At 29.9% G+C, this 23,795-nt stretch overlaps 2 protein-coding genes across 2 annotated transcripts; both read left to right on the forward strand.

Moving 5' to 3' along the window:
• The first annotated feature begins 5,072 nt into the window (after nt 1-5,072).
• On the forward strand, nt 5,073-6,400 carry LOC146885726 (uncharacterized). The gene is made up of 2 exons (XM_085674296.1): nt 5,073-6,166; nt 6,274-6,400. The coding sequence occupies exons 1-2, from the start codon at nt 5,317-5,319 to the stop codon at nt 6,306-6,308; spliced, it is 885 nt and encodes a 294-aa protein (XP_085530422.1). The 5' UTR covers nt 5,073-5,316; the 3' UTR covers nt 6,309-6,400.
• A 5,352-nt stretch (nt 6,401-11,752) lies between these two features.
• On the forward strand, nt 11,753-12,115 carry LOC146885727 (uncharacterized). The gene has a single exon (XM_085675064.1). It carries the CDS (start codon nt 11,753-11,755, stop codon nt 12,113-12,115), a length of 363 nt encoding a protein of 120 aa, XP_085531190.1.
• Nucleotides 12,116-23,795: the final 11,680 nt, after the last annotated feature.

A 23,795-nucleotide genomic window follows, 5' to 3' on the forward strand; every position in this document is an offset into this window, starting at 1 on the left:
GATTTTTATTCATATTCTTTATTTTTTTCAAGATAAAAAATGGTAGGATCAATCCTATTGAATAACTCTAATGTTTTGTTTATTTACTCTTGATAGAGATTAGAGAGACATGATTGGAAGATGGATTACGTGTTCACTTATCAAAATTTGAGAGAGAGGAAAAAGAAGGAATAAGGAGATTCTATTATTTTTGTATATCTTTTCATGTGCGATCATCTCAACTGATTTGAAGAAGATTACCATTATGCCTTCGATTATCTTATTTTTTTTTTCTTCTTAATTTACGATAATACATTAATAATGTATGGCTTTTAAAATTACGCTTACAACAATCATTAGTACCCCAAATTTTTATATTGTTTACAAAAAAGTTGAAGAAGTAATTATATTGTATTTTTATTATTTTTTTTATTAATATATATTTTTGTAATTTATTCATTTAAATAATTTTATAAAATAAAATTAACTTTTCTAAATATAATTATAGATACTTTAAATATTTAATAATATTGTTTTTCATTCAATTAACACGTAATTTGTGGTAGATGTTAAAAAAAAGGAAGGTTCTGATTTGATTTTCAATCCAAAGGTCAAAGCATTAACTATCCTGTGTTGACAATAAAATGCATCAAATGAGGTCTCATAATGGTCTAATAAGAACTACAGATGAATCATCTCATAAGTTCAAAATTTAAGTCGTCTTGGCAGTATAAAACTTGAGTTGTTTGATCGATATGTTGAAATGTATGATCAATACAAATGCAAACTTGATAGAACTAACTTCAACTCCATGAACATGCGTTAAATATTCAAAGAATGTATAAGTTAGAGTATTTGTTATTATAAAAATGATTTGGTGATTTTACACGTAATAGACTATATTACAAGTCATGTTATTCTTGACAAGGTTGTGTCATCTTATTCTTGGCATAGTTGTATCATCTTATCAGTATAGTTTTGATCATCTGATATAACAAGAAGTCCTTATCATCCATGTGCCTATCATAAGAAGGTAGAGAACAATGAATTCGTTTATTTATTGATGTATGTAGATGGCATGTTGATAGCATCATAAGACGGGGATAAGCTTAACTAATTGGAGACACTACTTGATGATGAATTTGAGAAGAAAGATATAAGCACAATAGAGATGATTTTAGGGTGGATATCAAGAAGTATGTCAATGGAAGTACATCTAAAAAGTGTTGATATGTTTTTGGAATGGAACATGATAAAATTGTGAGCATGCCTTTGATATCATCTATATGTCTTTCTGAGCTCAATACTTATTAGACTATTTAGGATAATGAATAGATGACTCATGTTCCTTGTATGAGTGTAGTGAAAAGGATCCTGAAATACCTAGAGCGAGACACTAGAATTATCTTCAAGCGTGATTAATAGTAGTAGGTTTCTCAATCTTAGACTTTGGGATAAACATGAACATTATATAACCCATTACTGGTTATGCTTTCATTGTTGGTTGATCTTAGGTTAATTTGAAAGTTACTCTCCACTAATAGTCATTTTGTTTATTAGATTTGATCCACCAATATTTCACAACCAAGAGGGATGAATTGGTTTTGCAAATCTTTTGTTGTTCTTTTCACTTTAAAACTAGTTTTAAATGAAATCCTTAATCAAATGATAAGATGAGTTTAAGAATGCATATTGTTTAACCTTTATACTTAGCAAAATGTAAAAGATAAAGAAAAAAGAGCATAACAGACTCCAAGTTTCTGGCTATCCACACTAGAAATTCCACTATAACATCAAGAGTTAGAACAATAGAAGATCCACGCCTATGTACTTCCTACACCCTGGATACACACTCTTGCAAAACCCTTCAAGAAATGCAACTAGTAATGCTACATGCAATTACCAACACTTATCATAATGTTGTTGGGCAGATCTCAAAAATAACAAATAACCAAGCACGAAAGCAAAACCCAGATAAAATCTTCCCTAAATAAGTAATATGCAAAATAATAAAATGCATAAAATAGATAAGGGAGGAACCAACAAACACCAAAACGTTTAACGTGGAAAAACCTCAATATGGAGGGAAAACCCACGGGACCTAGTCTACTAAAATTTCTTCCACTAATAAAAATTAATGGGTACACAACATTGCTCTTTTCTTCCTCTTCACTCTCTTTGATGACTTCTTCTTTTCTCACCAGAGACACTCATAACTTTTGTCTCTCTATTTCTCACTCTATTTTTTTTTTCTCATCAGAAACTTGATGCAAGAGTTACATATTTAAACTGCATAATGGACCATAAAAAATACCTCCTTTTATTTTTCTTCATTACATCAGTGTGGGCCTAATAAATTGGTGACCCACCGGACAAATCTCCCCTTCACCAATTAATTGAGCCATAATCAACCAAACTAGTTTTTTTCTTGCATATAACATATTTTCTGACAAGTAAGGTCTTTGTCATAATATATAACCCATTCTCATTAGTATGGCTTTTTTCCAATGATAATTGTTTCACCTTTAATGCATCTCTACCCAATGATATCAGACTTCAATATGCTTTGACCTTGAAGAAAAGTTGAGCTCTTGTTGAGATAGATTGCACTTTGACTATCACAATATAAAACATATTTTTCTTGTGATAATCTTAACTCTTGTAGGAATTTCTACATCCACAAGAGCTCCTTAGTAGCTTCTATAACAACAATATATTCTTCCTCTGTATAAGATAGAGCAACACATTTTTGTAGTGTGGATTGCCATGACACTACTCCCCTGCAAAAGTCATCATATAGTCAGAATGTAGATTTTCTAGAATCCACATCACCAACCATGTCTGCATCTGTGTAACCATTCAACAAAGGTTTACCACTTCCAAAGCATAAACAAACTCTAGAAGTACCTTTGAGATACATAAGTATCCATTTCATAGTTTGCCAATGCTCTTTTCCAGGATTAGCAAGGAAACGACTCACACCACCACCAACATGAGCAATGTCTGACCTTGTACACACCATGACATACATCAAGCTACCAACTGCAGATGAATATGGAATCTTTTGCATTTCTTCTTTCTTTCACTATTGGTTGATCTTAGGTAGGAGTTTCTATAGGACGAATAGGGTACGGGTAGTAACTCCCATGTACCCTACCTATTGGATAAATACTTGCCTCGTACCCGTCCTCATATTTGTACCTGCATATATTTGCAAAAAAAAAAATATTCAACAACATATTTTAACCATAAATTCAAATAAAATATAATACATAACATTCACAAATTTTAAATAAAGTTCAAACAATCTATTTAAATAATGTTGAATGACAATTTACAAAGAAATAAATAATTTTTTAAAACCAATTGATGAAAACTAACTCATTCAAAATCAATGTGTTGGTATTTTAATCATATTTTTTTTAATTTATTTTTAATTTAAATTAGAGTATAACAGGGACAAATATTCACGGATATGGATACTATGATACTTGTACCTGTCCCGTTAACATGCATGTATCTATTTATAATATTCATTTCTTATTTGTCGTGGATTTTATCCGGTGATACCTATGCGTACGGATTTTTTTGACACTCCTAATCTTAGGTTAATTCGAAAGTTACTCTCCACTAAGAGTGGTTTTGTTGCCAACAAAAGTGGGCGCATATAGCCTTGGTGAAGGTGGAAAGGGAGAGTATATTGTTGACGGGTATAATGAGTGATATGGTATTTACTTAAGGAAAGACATAATTGTTAGAATTAATTGACGAATTAATTCTATTAGTGACTCATTTGAAATATTATGATGGGCCCAATTGTGATTTAATAAAATATAAAGACTTATTGGTTATTATTATGGGAAGTGATAATAAAATAAAATAAAGATAAAGATAAAATAAAAACCAACTTGATGGACGTTGGTTTATAAAAGGAATTGGGGTTCTGTCTCTGGCCATAAGGTTCTTTTCACTGTAACCCATCAAGTACGTGTGAGAAGAGAAAGAAAGGCAAAGAGATAGATTGGGAAACGGTGGTTGAAGGGCACACAAGATTATAAATTGAAGAACGCATATTCACAGGATCTCTCATGGATCAAGGTTAGTGCTCTATTATGATTTATCGTGTGAGAATTATAAATCTTAAAGATCCTTAATTAAGTTTTACATGTGGTATCAGAGCAAGGTTATAAGATTTATGATTTTCCAATTATGTATTAATGTCTAATAAGATAAACCCTAATCAAGAATTTAGGGATTTTAAGATTTATGCTTTGCAATTTATTTTGATGAACCCTAATTATATAATTTAGGAGTTTTACCGTTTTTCGCTGCTGCCATTAAAATGTTGCATCCACTGTTGCCATTAATCAGAATTTATGCGTGCGCGTGCTTTGCTGTAATTTACTGTAATGGTGTTTTGTTTTTAATTGGCAATTGAATGAAGATATAATAATACTGTTATGTGCAAAAGTGTTATTATTATTATTATTATTTCAATTTGGAATAATGAACGTGTGAATGAAAGTGTGCCGTTAAAACCACTACCCTGTGTGAATGAAAGTGTGAATGAACGTGTGAACGAAAGTTTAGAACCATTACCTGTGCAAGTAATATGGCATAATGTGTGAATGGCATAAAACCAGTACCGTGAACGTATGCTATTATTGTGTGAACGTGCACCACCATGTGAAGTTACATTCCGCTAATTTATTTATTAAAATTAAAGTGTAATGCTTTTATTAGTTGATGTCACTAATAAAATTAATATTAATTATTTTATTATATAAATAATTAATAATTTTATTTTAATTTGCAATAATATTTATGTTTGTTATTGTTAAATTAAAATTAATGAAGATGCTATATAAAGTTTATAGCAATTAAATGTTTATTTATTTGTTTATTTGAAATCAAGTATGATAAATTTTGTTAGTCACCAAAGTGGCCAAAATTTTAAAGTTTATATGATTTCAAATTATTAATGTTTTTTTATATTTTAATTATCCATAGTATGGATGCTAAATTATGAATAATTAAATTTATGGGTTAATTAAAATTCATTAATTATAAGGCATTTAAGGATCGCCCAAAGGTTGATTAATTGTTCTCATAATTAATGAACATGATTGTAGATAATTTTGTATGCGTCACTAGTTTTATTTATATACCCAAAGGTAGTAGGTGATTCTAGTTGATGCATATTTTAATTATCAATAATGTTATAATGTGATTAGCATCATTATGTTTATGTTTGTGTATTAGTGGATCTCCCAAAGGAGAACATTAGTATGCATAGAATGATTGTTTATATCTGAATCTGTTTTTACGTTTAGTTTTATGACTCAAAGCATTAATGTTAGGCATGTGTTAATTGCAGTCTCTGTTCCGGTATCTTTACACGCGCTTGCTTCGTCTGTTCCAGTCTTTAATGGGTTGAATTTCCCTGACTGGAGTGAGCAAGTCCAATTTCACTTAGGTGTGTTGGATCTTGATCTAGCTCTTCTAGTTGAAAAGCCGGCTGCTATCACGGATGCTAGTAGCAATGAAGAGAAAGCCCATTACAAAGCCTGGGTAAGATCAAACAGACTTAGCTTAATGTTTATGAGAATGAGCATAGCAAGTAATATAAAGTCAGCTCTTCCCAAAACTGATGACGCAAAAGAATTTATGAAATTTGTGGAAGAGCGCTCCCAAACTGCTGATAAGTCTCTCGCTGGGACACTGATGAGTACGTTGACCACTATGAAGTTTGACGGTTCGCGTACTATGCATGAGCATGTGATCGAGATGACAAATATCGCAGCAAGACTTAAGTCTTTAGGAATGACAGTGGATGAAGGTTTTCTCGTGCAGTTCATTCTGAACTCATTACCGTCTGAGTATGGTCCGTTCCAGATGAACTACAACACCATGAAAGACAAGTGGAATGTGCATGAATTGCACAGTATGCTAGTTCAGGAGGAGACCCGACTGAAGAACTTAGGAAGCCACTCTATTCAGTATGTGAAGAATCAAGGAGCTGTTGGAAAGAAAGTTGCTAAGAAACATGGAAAGGGTAAAGGACCACTAAAGATTGACGAGTCCTCAACCAAAATCCAGAAGAAAAATGACAAATGTCATTTCTGCGGGAAGTCTGGACATTTCCAGAAGGACTGCATAAAGCGTAAGGCTTGGTTCGAAAAGAAAGGTGAGCATAATGCTTACGTATGTTTTGAATCAAACTTAACTGAAGTTCCCCATAATACGTGGTGGATTGATTCTGGATGTACGACTCATGTTTTTAATGTGATGCAGGGATTTCTTACAACCCGAACCATAAACCCAAATGAGAAGTTTGTCTTCATGGGCAATAAAGAGAAAGTTCCAGTGGAAGCGGTCGGGACTTATCGTCTAATCCTCGACACTGGATATCACTTAGACCTTATGGATACTTTTTATATACCTAGTATCACTAGGAATTTAATTTCTTTGTCTAAGCTAGATATTGCTGGATATTCTTTTAAGTTTGGGAATGGTTGTTTCAGTTTGTTTAAGCGTACTTTTATGATTGGATCTGGTACACTTTATGATGGTTTATATAAATTGAATTTGGATAATTTATATGCTGAAACTCTTATGACTGTGCATCACAATGTTGGCACTAAACGTAGTTTAGTGGATGAACGATCTGCTTACTTGTGGCATAAACGTTTGGAACATATTTCCAAAGAAAGAATGCAAAGATTAGTAAAGAATGAAATCCTTCCGGATTTAGATTTTACTGATCTGAATGTGTGTGTGGATTGTATTAAAGGCAAACAAACTAAACACACAAAGAAAGGAGCCACGAGAAGCACTCAGCTTCTTGAAATCATACACACCGATATATGTGGTCCGTTTGATGTAAATTCTTTCAATAAAGAGAAGTATTTCATCACCTTTATTGATGATTTTTCGCGTTATGGACATGTCTATTTACTGCATGAGAAATCTCAGTCAGTAAATGCCTTGGAAGTTTATATAAATGAAGTGGAAAGGCAATTAGACAGAAAGATGAAAATCGTAAGGTCTGATAGAGGTGGTGAATATTATGGAAGATATGATGAAAGTGGACAACACCCTGGTCCGTTTGCTAAGTTCCTTGAGAAACGTGGTATTTGTGCTCAATACACAATGTCAGGCACACCACAACAAAATGGTGTATCAGAAAGGCGTAATCGAACCTTAATGGATATGGTTAGGAGTATGTTAAGTAATTCATGTTTACCTGTATCATTGTGGATGTATGCTTTAAAGACTGCCATGTATTTGTTGAACAGGGTTCCTAGTAAAGCTGTTCAAAAGACTCCTTTTGAGTTATGGACGAATAGGAAACCCAGTTTGAGACACCTGCATGTTTGGGGTTGTCAGGCAGAAGTAAGAATATACAATCCGCAAGAAAAGAAACTGGATGAAAGAACAATCAGTGGATTTTTCATTGGTTATCCAGAAAAATCAAAGGGGTATATGTTTTATTGTCCTACCCATAGTACTAGAATCGTTGAAATTGGAAATGCTCGGTTCATTGAAAATGGCGAAACCAGTGGGAGTGAAGCTTCACGAAATGTGGAGATTAAGGAAGTTAGAGTACAAGTTCCTATAACTAGTACTTCTTTATCAAGAGTTGTTGTTCCACATGTTGTAGAAACTCACAACAATCAAGAAGAACAACAAATTAATGATCCCGAGGTTAACAATGAACCGATAGTAGAACAACCACAAGAAATAGTATTAAGAAGATCTCACAGAGATAGAAAGTCTGCTATTTCGAATGATTATGTGGTTTATCTACAAGAGTCAGAAAATGACTTAAGTATTGATAATGATCCAATTTCTTTTTCAGAAGCCATTAATGGTGATAATTCTGATAAATGGTTAGATGCCATGAAAGATGAGCTTAAATCAATGGCACATAATGACGTATGGGACCTTGTGGAATTGCCAGAAGGATGCAAGAGAGTTGGGTGTAAATGGGTCTTTAAGACTAAGCGTGACTCTCAAGGCAATATTGAACGTTACAAGGCCCGTCTTGTTGCCAAAGGTTTTACTCAGAAAGATGGCATTGACTATAAGGAAACATTTTCGCCTGTTTCTAAGAAAGATTCTTTTAGAATTATCATGGCATTAGTAGCACATTATGATCTTGAATTGCATCAAATGGATGTTAAAACTGCTTTTCTGAATGGGAATTTAGAAGAGGATGTCTATATGGACCAATCGGTGGGGTTCGCTGAAGAAGGAAAGGAGCACATGGTGTGTAAACTTAAGAGATCGATATATGGACTTAAACAAGCTTCTCGGCAATGGTATCTTAAGTTCAATGATACTATTGTGTCCTTTGGGTTTAAGGAAAACACCGTTGATCGGTGTATATATCTGAAGGTCAGTGGGAGTAAGTTTATATTTCTGATTCTGTATGTTGATGATATCTTGCTTGCGACGAATGATCTTGGTCTATTAAGTGAGACTAAGAGGTTTCTCTCTAATAACTTTGAAATGAAAGATATGGGTGAGGCATACTATGTGATAGGAATAGAAATATTCCGTGACAGATCACAAGGATTGTTAGGTTTGTCTCAGAATGCATATATTAATAAAGTTTTAGAGAGATTCAGAATGGATAAATGTTCAGCATCTCCTGTTCCAATACAGAAAGGAGACAAGTTTAGTCTCATGCAATGTCCAGAGAATGATTTGGAACGGAAACAGATGGAAAATATCCCTTATGCATCTGTTGTTGGGAGTTTGATGTATGCTCAAACCTGTACGAGGCCAGATATTAGCTTTGCAGTTGGTATGCTTGGTAGATACCAAAGTAATCCAGGTCTGGAGCATTGGAAAGCTGCAAAGAAAGTTTTAAGATACCTACAAGGAACAAAGAATCACGTGCTTACTTATAGAAAATCTGATCACCTTGAGGTGATAGGTTATACAGATTCAAACTTTGTCGGCTGTGTGGATACAAGAAAGTCTACATTTGGTTATGTGTATCTTTTAGCCGGAGGAGCGATTTCATGGAAAAGTGCGAAGCAGTCTGTCATTGCTGCATCCACCATGGAAGCTGAATTTGTGGCATGCTTTGAGGCCACAGTTCAGGCTAATTGGTTGCGGAACTTTATTTCAGGACTTGGAGTAGTCGACAGTATTTCCAAGCCGCTGAAAATTTATTGTGATAATTCCGCAGCAGTCTTCTTTTCTAAAAACGACAAGTATTCTAAAGGTGCTAAACATATGGAGTTGAAATACTTTGCCGTTAAAGAAGAAGTTCAGAAACGTAAAGTGTCAATAGAACATATTAGCACAGATCTTATGATTGCTGACCCTTTAACAAAAGGGTTACCGCCCAAATTGTATGCTGGTCATGTAAAGAATATGGGCATTATGTCTACTAGTGAATGTTAAATGTTGAATGTTAATGGTTTGAATGTTTATGTGACACTCTGAGCTCCCTAATGTATAAATTTCTGAAATCTGTGTTTTCTTCTTTATGTTTATGCATGCAAATTATGATGAAGAAAACAAATTATGTTATGTTATTGCTTTGTAAAATGACATTATGTTTGAACCCATTATGGACTTCTCGTTTTTAAGGTCATATTAAGGAGAAAGGGATGATATAATAGTACATGGAAGGGATCATGTCGATCAAATGATGTGTGACCGCCATGACTCTTATTATGTCTGTATCTTTAATTATGAATAATGATGGAACCAATTTATGCAAGGTCTTTTATTGCGCATTATGTTTATGTATTAAATCACATAATGTTATGACATCATATGAGTCAAGTGGGAGAATGTTAGAATTAATTGACGAATTAATTCTATTAGTGACTCATTTGAAATATTATGATGGGCCCAATTGTGATTTAATAAAATATAAAGACTTATTGGTTATTATTATGGGAAGTGATAATAAAATAAAATAAAGATAAAGATAAAATAAAAACCAACTTGATGGACGTTGGTTTATAAAAGGAATTGGGGTTCTGTCTCTGGCCATAAGGTTCTTTTCACTGTAACCCATCAAGTACGTGTGAGAAGAGAAAGAAAGGCAAAGAGATAGATTGGGAAACGGTGGTTGAAGGGCACACAAGATTATAAATTGAAGAACGCATATTCACAGGATCTCTCATGGATCAAGGTTAGTGCTCTATTATGATTTATCGTGTGAGAATTATAAATCTTAAAGATCCTTAATTAAGTTTTACAATAATTTTCTACAATAGTGTTAAGTGTTAAATGTTTGGCCATGGATCATGTGCACAGTATGGTCGAACAAAATATATCGATGTTAGATTTTACTTTCTGTGTAATGAGGAGATGATTAAGGGGAAGAAGGTCGACACCAAAGGAAAACCTTTATATTTGTCCTTGAAGTCAGTTTCTAATAGTAATATTTATACATTGAACTGATTTTTTGAATGTTGATTGTTGGTTGTAATTCCAACAAAACGTAGTTGCAATCCTAGGTGAACTTTGTAAAATCTTGTTTACTAAACTTCTATATAGGATAATAACATTTAGATTCTTGTTGCTTAAACTGTTTGGCATAGTGTGTTGCTTATCAATAACTTTACTTAGTTAAATTTTTCTAGCCATATTTTTATTTATAAACTAGTGTACTAGAGTGTATGTTCTTATACATGTTTAGTTTATTAGTTAATAAGAAGATTTTGAGTGCTTTCGACTAACTTTTAATTATCTTGTACCTTTCTACATAGGAGTTTCTACCTCTTTAGTAGTGATAATGATGATATACAACACAACATAATAAATGAGACAATTCATTCTTCATTATTGTTATTTTACTTCATGTGTTAGGAGTGTTTTTCAACTAGTGTTGAACTCATTTTTTGATGCACATGGATTGTGGACTGTGAGGAACAAACATGTATTTAAATAATTAATAGATAATTATTTAATTAGATTAATATTTAAATCAATAGTTATTTAATCAGATTAATATTTAAATAAATAATAAAGAAAATTAATATTTTAAAATAAATATTTGATTAAATTAGAATTGATATGTTAGCATATATTTAAATAAACTTTTCCAATAAAAAATATATTTTAAATTATGAAACTTAATACATAGACAATCGTAAAATAGTTTTATTGTGTATTAAATAAAAGTTTGGTATGGAAACAAATTATATGTTACATATATTTTAATTAATATTTTAATTAAAATTTAATTAAAGTGATACCTTCTAAAAACGTTTGACTAAATCAACATTGAATTTTAAAATTTACTAAATTAATAGTTGCTTCATTTAATATTTGAATAGATGATTGGGTAATGATATTTGATTAAGGCATTGAAAATAACAAGATAAATTAATATAAAAGAATAATTAAGTAAATAATTGTCTCATTGAATATTTTAATGAATATTTAACTGAATTCGTATTTGAATTAAGGTATTGAAAATATTTAACTATTTGAAATTTATTACTACGTTCTATAACTTTTGAAGTAATAACAAAAAGATAATAAATTTTGGTACATTATGCTTTTGATCATGATTGATATTCACATTTAACTCCAAATAATACAATAATCTATATTTGATATTCATATTTAATACTTTATATGGAAAAGATTGAAAAAGATTGCACAGGGATTGAAAGTTATTCTAGAAATAAATACTAGAAGTGTATATATAAGCAATGGTATGGTAGAAATGGTAAATGAAATCAGAATAAGATTGAAAAGAAAAGTGGCATTGACATAGAGATTTGAAGAGAAGATGGGAGAGAAAAAAGTTGTTGGTGTTTTGATGTTTGTTATGGTGTATGGTTTGGCAGTAACAAGATTGAGTTATGGTCAAATTCCTGCAACATGCAATGGGGATGAAAAGCTATTGAGTTATTGTGGATTGTATTTGATAAATAATGTAGCTAATCCATCTTCTGATTGCTGCAATGGAGCATCAGATGCATTCAAAAGAGCCATGGCTGTTCCTAATGGACAAGGTATAAGAGATATTTGTAACTGTCTTAGGGTTGCAGGATCAAATCTCCACTTTCATCTAGATAAACTTGTAAGCCTTCCTACTGCATGTCACATTCAACTTTCATTTAGTATGGACTTATGTGTATCTGGTTCCTGATACATATATCCTTATTGTAACTAACATTTACTTCATTCATAATAAAACATACTTTAAATATTACACTTAAATATCTTTTCAATTTCCATATTTTTTTACCTTTGGTTTATTTTTTATTTTTCCATTTTTTATTTCTCACTTTATTTTCGTTTCCTCACTTCTCAATTGTTAAAGATATAATACAAATATATTGAGGAAATATACAAAAATATAATAGAAATAATAATTAATCTTTCACTAATATTTTAAAATGACATTTAAAATAGAATTAAAAACAAGAGATCAAGCGAATAACATCACTCAAAATTCGATGTCTAAGAGACAAAAACGACATTAATTCATTCATTTATATATATATATATATATATATATATATATATATATATATATATATATATATATATATATATATATATATATATATATATATATCATATTTCCAGTGTCGGTAAGGTAGCCCATGAGAAAATTATACAGGTTAGTTTTAAGGGACGTTACTTCTGACGTCATATAGCGTCGTCCAACAACTGATGTAAACGAGTAAAACATAAAATATTTGTATAAATAGAGTGGGCTAGCTGATGATAATTGAATAAATAATTTAAAATAGAATGTTAGTGTAAGCTATGCGATTCTAAAATATTAAAGATAAACGACTCTAATAGAAAATAATATTTTTAAATATTCCATTACAAGAATACATTTATTTAGTAAGGAAAAAATAGTAGAGGCCAAGAATTGAAAGCAAATAGTGTCGGTTTTTTTTATCTCAACACAAAGATAGCAACCACCTTACTGCATACAAAATTTAATAATTTCAAGAAATAAAAGTTCAATCCATTAGAGGGTCTCACCCTCTCTCTAGATATTTTGAAAATTAATTTTCTCTTAGATAGGGCTTAGCCGTTTTTTATATCATTTTTTAAAATTAGTTTTTGGCTTTGTGATTGTATAACCCTCTCTATCTATTTTTTTTTTAAAATAATTCTATGCTATAAAAATTAATTTTATCTTATCAAGAGTTTTTTATCCCTCTTTAAATTATTTTATGAATTAATTTTAGTTTAGCAAGGGTTTAGCCCTCTTTATATATTATTTTTTAAAATAATATTCTACCTTAGCAAACTTTTTATAGTTTTTTTTTTAAATTAAACACTTTGAAGCGTATATAACAATTTAAAAAAATAAAATTTCATCCATTAAGGACGGTCTGACCCTCTTTATATATTTTTAAAATTAACTTAATTTAAGATGTAGGGTTTAGGATTTAGGGTCTAGCCCTCTTTATTTATTATATGTTAGAAATTATTCTTGAAAACTTTGACCTCTCTTTATATTACTTTTTAAAATTAGCAAAGTGAGGACTTAACCCTCTCTAACTATTATTTTTAAAATGATTTTAGCAAACTCTTTGTATTTTTTTAAAAAGAATTTCCTAGTTGTATTAAACCTATGATTATGCATTGTTAATGTTAGCTTATTTGTTTTGTTGTCTTTGTAAATATATATTATATTAAAAGAAATACATATGAGCAAATAAATAAAAATATTTTTAAGTGTATAATTAAGTTTTGAATATAATTAACTTGAACAATTACTTGTAAGTTTTAAATATTATTGATAACTTACATAGATGGTGTTTTTAATAACTACAAAATGGATGTTGGTTGTGTAAAATTAAACTACAAAACTTTCATTAAAGATAAACAAATTTAGAAACATAAGATAATTAGTCATTATATCAATTAAATTCACAAAAATTTATAAACTAAAATATAATAAAATCTAAAATAAACTCTACTATTAATAAAAATTTATAATATAATTAGATATTACATTTTTTATTTGTAATGACCAATAATTTTAAAAAATATTTATTAGACACTAAACTAGTTATATATATGTGGTTTATAAGTTGAACAAAGAGAGGTTGGAGGATTTGATGAACCAATCACCAAAAATGGCACACATTGTCTAAGTAAAGGTTGGTACCCATTGCATACGCTTGGAATTTGTGTTGTGCTCAAGTTTGTTATTGCCAAAGCATAAGTCATAACAAGCACCATAATACCAAACACCTTATTCACTCTCATCAATTATTTTTGTTCAACCCTTGCTACTATAACATCACATATATACACACACTTCCTATTCACTTTTGGAATGATTTCATTTCTTTAATTAAATTTTTTATTTTCCTTCTCATATTCTTTATATGTTAAATATTTAATATATTTCTTATCTATAAAAACAATTAAAATAAAAATTATTTTTTACTAAATTTAATACTCGTCATCAACATACATACACACACTGAATTCTAAAGGAGATTTTTATTTTTATGATTATTTGAAAAACAAAATCACACTAAAAGCATATCGTTATTTTATTTCTTTCTCTCTTGATATAATATCAAAATTATAAAAATCTATCCTAGTCAAGATTTAAATTTATCCTGGCACTTGTTATCGGTTTCCTTCAATTATTTTCACTATAAGAAAACTCTTAAATTATAGTTACTATAGTAACTGATTTAGATATAAATTACAAAATTAAAAATTATTGGTTACTAAAATAGTCACTATTACGAATAAAAAAATTATAATTGGTATTGGTCACTAATTAATTAGTGACTAATTTAGAAACTAAATCTTTTGGTAGCCAAAACTTTGGTAGTTAATGTTTAGTGTGTCTAATTTATAAACTAACTTTTTTGGTAGTCAAAACCTTGGTAGTTAAATTTTAGAGACCAATCTCCAGAACAATTGTAACATCCCGTTTAATAGTTTAAACTACTAAATAAAATATTAAATATTTGATAAAACAAAATAGATACTAGAAGACAAATATAAAATATTAATACAATTATCCATCAATAACCACAATAATATAAATATTTACAACACCAAGCAAAAGGAGTCTAAAGTGTTCAAAACTTAGCAGACATGACTGCCTCACAGCTAACAAACCCTACTATGCTACTTCACTACTATCCATCAGAGGTGCATCTTCACCTCATCCATCCTTCTATGCTCACACAATCATGTGATCATTGCAAAAGATATAAGTACATCTCAACACACAGAAACAATTCACACTAAACTCAATTATCCAGATACATGCACTTGACATTGGAGTCATTGGTGGTGTACACCTATGATGGTTCCCAAACCCTGTAGAGTTTGGCCTCAAGGGGTTATCACCCAACCACTCACAAGGTAAGTCTCGTTCGTGCCTAGGACTTGATCATGTCTAGTGACTAGGACCTCCTTCTTCTTTTCACCATGTAACATCCCAGCCGGATATTTCTAATTTAAATAATTAAAATAGGGAATAAGTATAAAATCACATTTAAGGTAATTCCTTTTCCCAAAATGTGGGAAAATTTAAAAATATTGATTATACCGTAATAAACCAAAATCCACAAACTACAATTGTGGATTACAAATTTCGAGTCTGGTAAGATAAATGTTTACAAAATGTTTAAAATCCATAAAACAAGAAAACATCATAAAGGCTTTTCCCCAAGCTAGCCCTTCTACGAAAATTTGCTTCACTAGTAACACATGCAACATCATCTGCTCCCGTGTAACGCATTACACGATCATCGCCAAACACAAGCAGATAGGGTGAGCTCAACAAAATAAAACTACATTACACAATATAACAAATAACCATACAATATTCCAACAGTTCTAATACTCCCAATTCTCATCACATAATATACTATTCTCTCATAACCAACCAGTTTCCTTTCCTACGCCCTAACGCCTCCTAGGAAGAACAAGCAACAACCCTTACCTGTTGACCAAAACTCGGTAAGAGCATTACTTTCCTTAGGACTTACAAGAAACCACCCTTGCTTGCTCACCAAAATCCGGCAAGAGCACAACCCTTACCTGTTCACCAAAACCCGGTAAGAGCGTTGCTTTTCCTAAGACTCACAAGCCATAATCCTTAATCCTCGACTTCCAAATCTTCCTCTAGATGCCTCTTGATTCTACACCCTTTGATGATTACATTGATCGATCTTTGTTGCCATGAGTATCTACTCGCCCCTCCGACTACAAGCCACCACTTAATAATCCACACGCAGGAATAAATTTGCCATGACCACGATCTGCGACACCAAGTGGAGTTCCCCAATACGAACCCTAGTCTGTATTTGTTCCAAGAGTACCAAACTCGTCAGATAACACCGAGGAGAGCAATCTTCCAGAACCCATTCGTACGAGCCACGATCTCGCACACTCCACTGGACTTCCAAAACCATCAGGCTACAACCTCGAGTGGCCACGTGTTACCCCAATACAAGTTGCACTCGTAACTAGGCCCCTAGCAAAGCATCGCATCAAGACCTTCATCCAAAGTTATGTAGAATCCCTCGTGTAATCCATCACTACATCCAAAACCGCCTAGCACAACATTGACATCGCTAGGTTAACTCACATTCTAGACCACCTGGCAGAACACTTGGCGCCGCTGGGCGCCAACCCACTGGATTTTGGTCCAAACCCAATTCTACAACACACCGCCTAGCGGGACCACTTCCGTCACCAAGCGTCAACTCTCATGTTTTACTCTAGAGTTCACTTTGTGGCCTATCTCTTGGCGGTTTACACCGTTCCGCTAGATGCCACACTAGTAGCGGGTAATTTGCTTGCATTTGGCACTTTAGAATAGGTTCCAATGAACCTATTTACACAAGACACTCAGTTCACACAAAACATGCATCCATGACAAGTAAATACACTTTCATATCATTAAGTTGAACTCAACTACACAATATCACATGGTCATACATCAAACACAACCATATTCTTGCTTTTATACGTCCTGGAGAATTACAATAAATCCATATAAAACCATCAAAACAAAGTACTATACCCAACACATAGTCCTGGCCAACCAAACAATATACAAACCAGGAAGAACATATAATTATTGCCCCAAAATATCGCACGACAATAAAATAGTAATAATAATAAACAACAACAACAACAATAATAATAATAAGAATAAAATGAAACAATAAAAATAAAAATAATGAAAATAATAATAAAATAAAATGGAACAATAATAATAAAACAATAATACCAATAAGATAAAATAATAATAATAAAATAATAACATTTATACTAATAATAATAATAATAAACTAAAGTAATAATAATAATAAATAATAAGTAATAATGATAATAACATCATAAATAAAATAAAACAATGATAATCATAACAATAATAATAAAATAATATTAAAATAATATAAATAAAATAAAATATTAACATTAATATTACTATTAATAAAGATAATTATAAAATAAAATAAAAGGAAAATAATAGTAATAGTAATAATAATTAAAATAAAAATTATAAAAATAAAAATAGTAATAATAATAATAATATAAATAATATAAATAATAATTTATATAATAATAATAATAATGATAAATTTTAAAAATAAAAATAATAATAAGGAAAATAATAATAAAATAAAATGAAACAATAATACTAAAATAATAATATTACTAAAAAAATAATAATCAAATAATACTAATAAAATAAAGCAATAACAATAAAAAACCAATAATAATAAAATCATAAACAAAACAAAACAATAACAAAATTAATACAATAATAGTAAAATTAAATAAAATAATAATATTAATAAAAATAATTATAAAATAAAATAAAATAAAATTAATAACAATAATAAGAATAATAATAATAATAATAATATAAATATAAATAATAATAATTAAAATAATAATAATCGTAAAACGAACCTATAAAAAATAAAAATAATAATAAAATAGTAATATTAATAAGATAAAAGAATAATAATAAAATAATAATAAAATAAATAAAATAAAATGAAATGAAATGAAAAAATAATATAAATAATAATAAATAAATAAAAATAATAAAATATAGTAATAATAAAATAATAATATAAATAATAATAATTATTATAATGATAATAATAATAATAAAACGAAATTTTAAATATAAAAAAAAATAATAACAAAAATAATAAGAAAATAAAATGAAATAATAATAATAAAATAGTAATATTACTAAAATAAAATAATAATAATAATGATAAAATAAAACAATAATAATAAAATAACAATGATAATAAAATCATCAATAAAACAAAACAATTATAATAATAACAATAATAATAAAATAATAGTAAACTTAAATTAAATTATAATACAAAAATTAATTAAAATAATTATAAAATAAAATAAAATGAAATTATTAATAATAATAAGAATAATAATACTCAAACTAATAATAAAAATAAAAATAATTATAATTATAATAATAAGAATAATTATAAAACGAACCTAAAAAAAATAAAAATAACAATAATAAAAATAATAATAAAATAAAATGAAAAATAATAATAAAATAGTAATACTAATAAGATAAAAAATAATAATAAAATAAATCAATAATAATAAAACAATAATAATGATAATAAAATCATCCTTAAAATAAAATAATGATAATAATAAAAATAATAATAATAATAATAATAGCAATATAATAATTATAAGTGTGTCGTATACGGAAGAAAAACTCTAATATGCATCAATATATATAACGCAATGTCATATAATATCACTAAAACAAGAAATGGCAGCCCCTAAATAATCTGAGCGCAAAAGAACTATTTTGTGTTCACCAAGGTTCAAATCCACACCCTCACAAATACAAAGCCAAAGCACAACAAACCAACAAATATTTTTTTTGTGACATTTTATGCACACATGTGCTTATAGATTAAGTCACGAGATCTTATCCCCACGCAAAACAAATTAAATAATTAATTTACACCACAATGTCATACAGAAGACTTAAACCCAAGTCTTTTCATATAATCAAGTACTCTTAATCACTTGAACTAGTACTATTCCTTATCTTCTCTTTTCACATTAATTAACTTAAAGATTCTCGCCCTTGCATTTATTAAATAAATATTTATTTATTTTTCCTGGGTCTTACACACCACATAACCTACTCTACTTACTTAAGTGAGTAGTTATTTAAAGAAATGATACCTCCATATTAAATCCTTATGTCAATGCATACACTAAAAGATCATCATCATAGAATTTCTCCATGAAATGCTGACAACCTCATAATTTTCATGTTCCTAATCATATAATAATATCAAATAATCACACTAATCGTTACATTAAACAATCATCCATACTTGCTATAACACACTAGAATTTGCATATAAGGATTACTACTAGACTCTAATGCACTAGCTTAGTGAGACCATCCATTCGCAAGGCCAAAAGGGCACAAAAGTACACTCACCCAACGACTAGATGGCTCGCCTAGCGAGTGAGTCTCTAAAACTCACAAAGGAAAATTCCTCCCAAATTCGCTCAACGAGAGTGTGTTCTCAACCAACAACTAAAAAGTCAGTAAGTTCTCAGCGAGCATATGCTTGACCAACAACTCCTAAGTTAGTGAGCATCTGATTTTGGATTCGCTCAGCGAGCAAATACTCACTCAACGACTACTAAGTCAGAAACTCCCTAACTTAGGATTCGCTCAGCGAGCTCACTCTCGACTAGCAAGTCTACATAATTTCGTAGAACCTGATTCTGCATAATTTTGTCAGCCAAGTCTAGTATGTGCAATCCAATAGTCCTTCTAGATGCTAACAACAAACCAAACTAAATTTCAACACCATTATCAATACCAATTGATTTCAAATGATCAAGTACCAATACGACATACCACAATAACACACCAATAATTTACCACACAGATCATTTAAATCATGAAATTAAGCTAACCGCAAACACGCAACATCAAACTCACTTATTCTAGAAATCCTTAGCTTCCCTTACCTAAAAGATGACTCAAACAACTCAAGGAATATTAAATCTCCCTTCCAGCTATTAGAATGCACAACTCAACCTATGAACAATACAAACATGATCAGGGCACATCATTAGAACTACTAATAAACAAGAACTCACATGAAAGACTTAGAAGTCACGTGCAAGCTAGAATTTCTCACATGAATACACAAGGACAATTGACTGAAATGAGCAGAAAATGAACTTACTCAATTGGAGAAACTGGTCAGACAGAAATGGAGAGCTTGCCACAAGGATCATTTTAGCGATCTCCAATCTTTAAAAAGATGAACGCAGGATGAGAAACTTTAGAGAGAAGGGAGAGAGTTCTTAGAAAGGTGTTTTAGAGAGATAGAGTGTTTTCTAAGTAATGAGATCCATTTTTGAAATTTTTATTTATACGTAAGCTTTTTATTATTAAAATAATAGAATCTCATTAATTTAAAACATAACCACTCTTAAAACATAATATTCTAGATCCTCACACCAATTATATTTTTTTTATTCATAATAGTTATTATTTTAGTAACCAATAATTTTTTATTTTTTAAATTAGTATCTAATTTTTTCATTATAGTAGATAATAATTTTTTATCATTAAAATTTGTTACTAACGTGACATTTTCTTATAATGCACATTCAACGTCTTTGACATTAACACACGTCTTTGACATTAACTCACAATGTAATATAATTTGAAACTTGATATAATTAATATTCTACGTATAAACAATAAAAGTTTCATCTTAATAATCATCTCAAAATTTCATATTTAAACAATAGTGTAAAATTGTATTTATGAGTCGATCCTAAATTAATTTTTTATTTCTCTTCATTCTATTTTTTTTTTTACTTTTTCTTGTATCGTATTGTATTAATATATTAATAATAATAATAATAATAATAATAATAATAATAATTATTATTATTATTATTATTATTTCATGTCTTGAATATGTGCAGGATTTCTTTTTCTTCTACATAAATGATGTGTTAGAGATTCAAATTGAACTACAAATTAAAGAAAATTATAGCATACAAGTGAATCAGATCTACTTCACTTAGCTAGTTTAGTGAAATTGAATTAGATGTGAATTAAACTTTCTCTCTTAATATCATTTAATCTTAAAAATATATTTCATTTCCTTAATTAAATTTTTTATTTTCCTTTTCATATTATGCTAAATATTAAATATATTTATTATTTTAAAAAATAATTAAAATACAAATTAACTTTTACTAAATTTAATACTTGTCATAACACTGAATTGTAAGAAAATTTTAAAATATTTGTTTTATAAATTTAAAATATAATTTATTTTATATAAGTAAAATATAATACCTGCCATAAGTTGTAATATCCCAATTTCAGCAACTTAAAGCTAATAAAAATAAGGAGTTTCATCATAGTTCTAAAACAGATAATTCAGTGTACACAATATATTAATACAATCTTACAAAAGATATGACTATAAAAATATATCACTTATACACTTAAACTAAACTAATAAACTCTACTTAAACTGACCACTGCTAAAGCTCCCATTGGAAACCTCCTCCTCAACAAGAAAAACGATGGCTCTTCATCCTCCAAAAGTGCCTTTGACACTGCAACCACATCTGCTCCCACCGAATAGGTGATCATCGCAAAAGGAAACAAACAACACAAGACAGGAACACAAAAAGCAAGGGTAAGCTAATTTGATTAAAGGAATCATACAGTTCAATTATAAACATAAATCATGCAATCTTTCTCATTTTCACCACAATCACATAGACCACCACAAACACAATGCAGATATATTACTCTAGACTCGATATCCGAATTATGTAAGCGACATTGGATCTCTTGGTGGTGTGCACTTGTGACGGTTCCCAAACTTTGCAGAATTGGACACAAGGAGTTATCACCCGACCGCTCACAAGGTAAGTCTCCTTCGCGTCTAAGACTTGATCAAGTCCAAAGACTAGGACCTCCTGCTACTCCTCACGACATAATCCATTATGCTCTACCTGAGCGTGAATGATTATTGGAGTTTCAGGATACCAACCAAATTAGGAGTCCTCGTGTTCTTACACATACACTAACTTATTCTCTAGAATTCCCCTCGAAATTCTAGTGCAACCACACCTTCTGATGATCTGATTTTATACAATTTCTACCACATGTACTACCAGTCACAATAATCCAAGCATAATATGAATAAACATCACATTAAATACTTTATTATAGCTTCCAATAATTAAAACATAGGAATAATCAACAATTCTGCATAGGAACTCGCCCAAGCTAGAAGCTCTCGCCTGGGCGAGAGGGTCATTCTCGCTTAGGCGGGTCACTCTCGCCTGGGCGAGACTCAAACAGTGGGCAACTCTGAAACTAAGCGAATTCTCGCTTAGACTAAGCTGTTTCGCTTAGACAAGAGTGTCTCTCGTTCAGGCGAATCCAGCTCGCCTAGACGAGACCTCGCGCAGTTGTAGGGGTGAATTTCTAGTATTTTCACTCAAGCGAGAGCTGCTCGCCTGGGCGAAATCAACAGAATTCCAATCTGTTTTCACATGCAGAGCCACACAATTCATACCAGAAACCCAATTTCCATACAATAATTAATCCAAACATCAATCAAACATAGGATCATGCAAATCTAAGTTCTCATAGAAGATTTCTACTGAATTTTAGCAAAAGGATAGCTTCCTTTACCTGTTATCCTGTTTAGACAGCTTTATAAATGTCAACGCCTTAAGAACATCAACACCTCTAACTCCACAAGATGCTCTATCTACACATAGAAACATCACAAGAATGATCAGAACATACCGTTATGATCACTAATCAGCAGAGACTCATACTGATGATTAAAACGTCGCATGCAAGCGGAAGAGGGCTTGCATGCAACGGAAAACAGAAAAAGACTAAAAAGAGAGCGGAAACTCAACTTACGCGAACGGAGAAACTGATGGGTCCAAGTTGAAGAGCTAGCCGAGAGGATCAATCTTACGGTCTCGGTTCTTCAATCAAACGACCAGAGAGACAAAACCTCTAGAGAGAAGTCAGAGAACTCTAGAAAAATGGTTTCTAGAGAGATTGTGTGTTTTATAATAATGAAACTCGTTTATAACAATTCTATTTTTACTAAAATCTTTTAATATTAAAATAGTCGAGTCTCACTATTTTTAAACCACTATCACTTTGAAAACACCATTTTCTAGATCTTACATAAGTTATTATATTTTGTTTTATATTCTGTTGTTAGAGTATTTTGTTATTACATACGATATTTTTTATATATATAAATGACACATCTTAATTTAATGAATTATTTTATTTCTTTCTTTTTTTTTATATGATATTATAGTCATAAGAATATATTTTAGTCAAAATTTGGGCGTATCATGTCTTCTTTCATCTTCATATTTGATGTCTCAATGTGAAAAACGTATTGAAAATTAGAAATTGACTATAAATAAGATAATATTATAATATATAGATAAGGACAAACTTGAATTTATTAACAAGATTTACTAAGATTAAATTACACGTTTATTTTCTAATTTAATTTGATTTTAGAATATATTGATTGTTTATTAAAATATTATAATAAAATATCTAAATACATAAAAAAAATATCTGAGTTTTATAAATTTCAAATATAATTTGAAAATTTGATTAAAAATAATGAACTATGTACAAAAACATAAAATACCTTTTAATTATAAATATTATATACAATAAAAGTATTTTTTTTATAATTATCTCATAAATTATACTCACAATAATTTATATTTAAAAA

The sequence above is a fragment of the Vigna unguiculata genome, chromosome 6 (genome assembly GCF_037176805.1).
Source record: "Vigna unguiculata cultivar grain cowpea cultivar isolate G323 ecotype 2 chromosome 6, ASM3717680v1, whole genome shotgun sequence".
Taxonomy (NCBI): domain Eukaryota; kingdom Viridiplantae; phylum Streptophyta; class Magnoliopsida; order Fabales; family Fabaceae; genus Vigna; species Vigna unguiculata.

What these genes read in the sequence shown, in the direction of transcription:
- LOC146885726 (XM_085674296.1), top strand. Translation starts at nt 5,317, where the DNA reads ATGACTCAAAGCATTAATGTTAGGCATGTGTTAATTGCAGTCTCTGTT. An exon ending in GGCTTGGTTCGAAAAGAAAG is followed by an intron (nt 6,167 to 6,273) that starts GTGAGCATAATG and finishes AATGTGATGCAG; the next exon opens with GGATTTCTTACAACCCGAAC.
- LOC146885727 (XM_085675064.1), top strand. Translation starts at nt 11,753, where the DNA reads ATGGGAGAGAAAAAAGTTGTTGGTGTTTTGATGTTTGTTATGGTGTAT.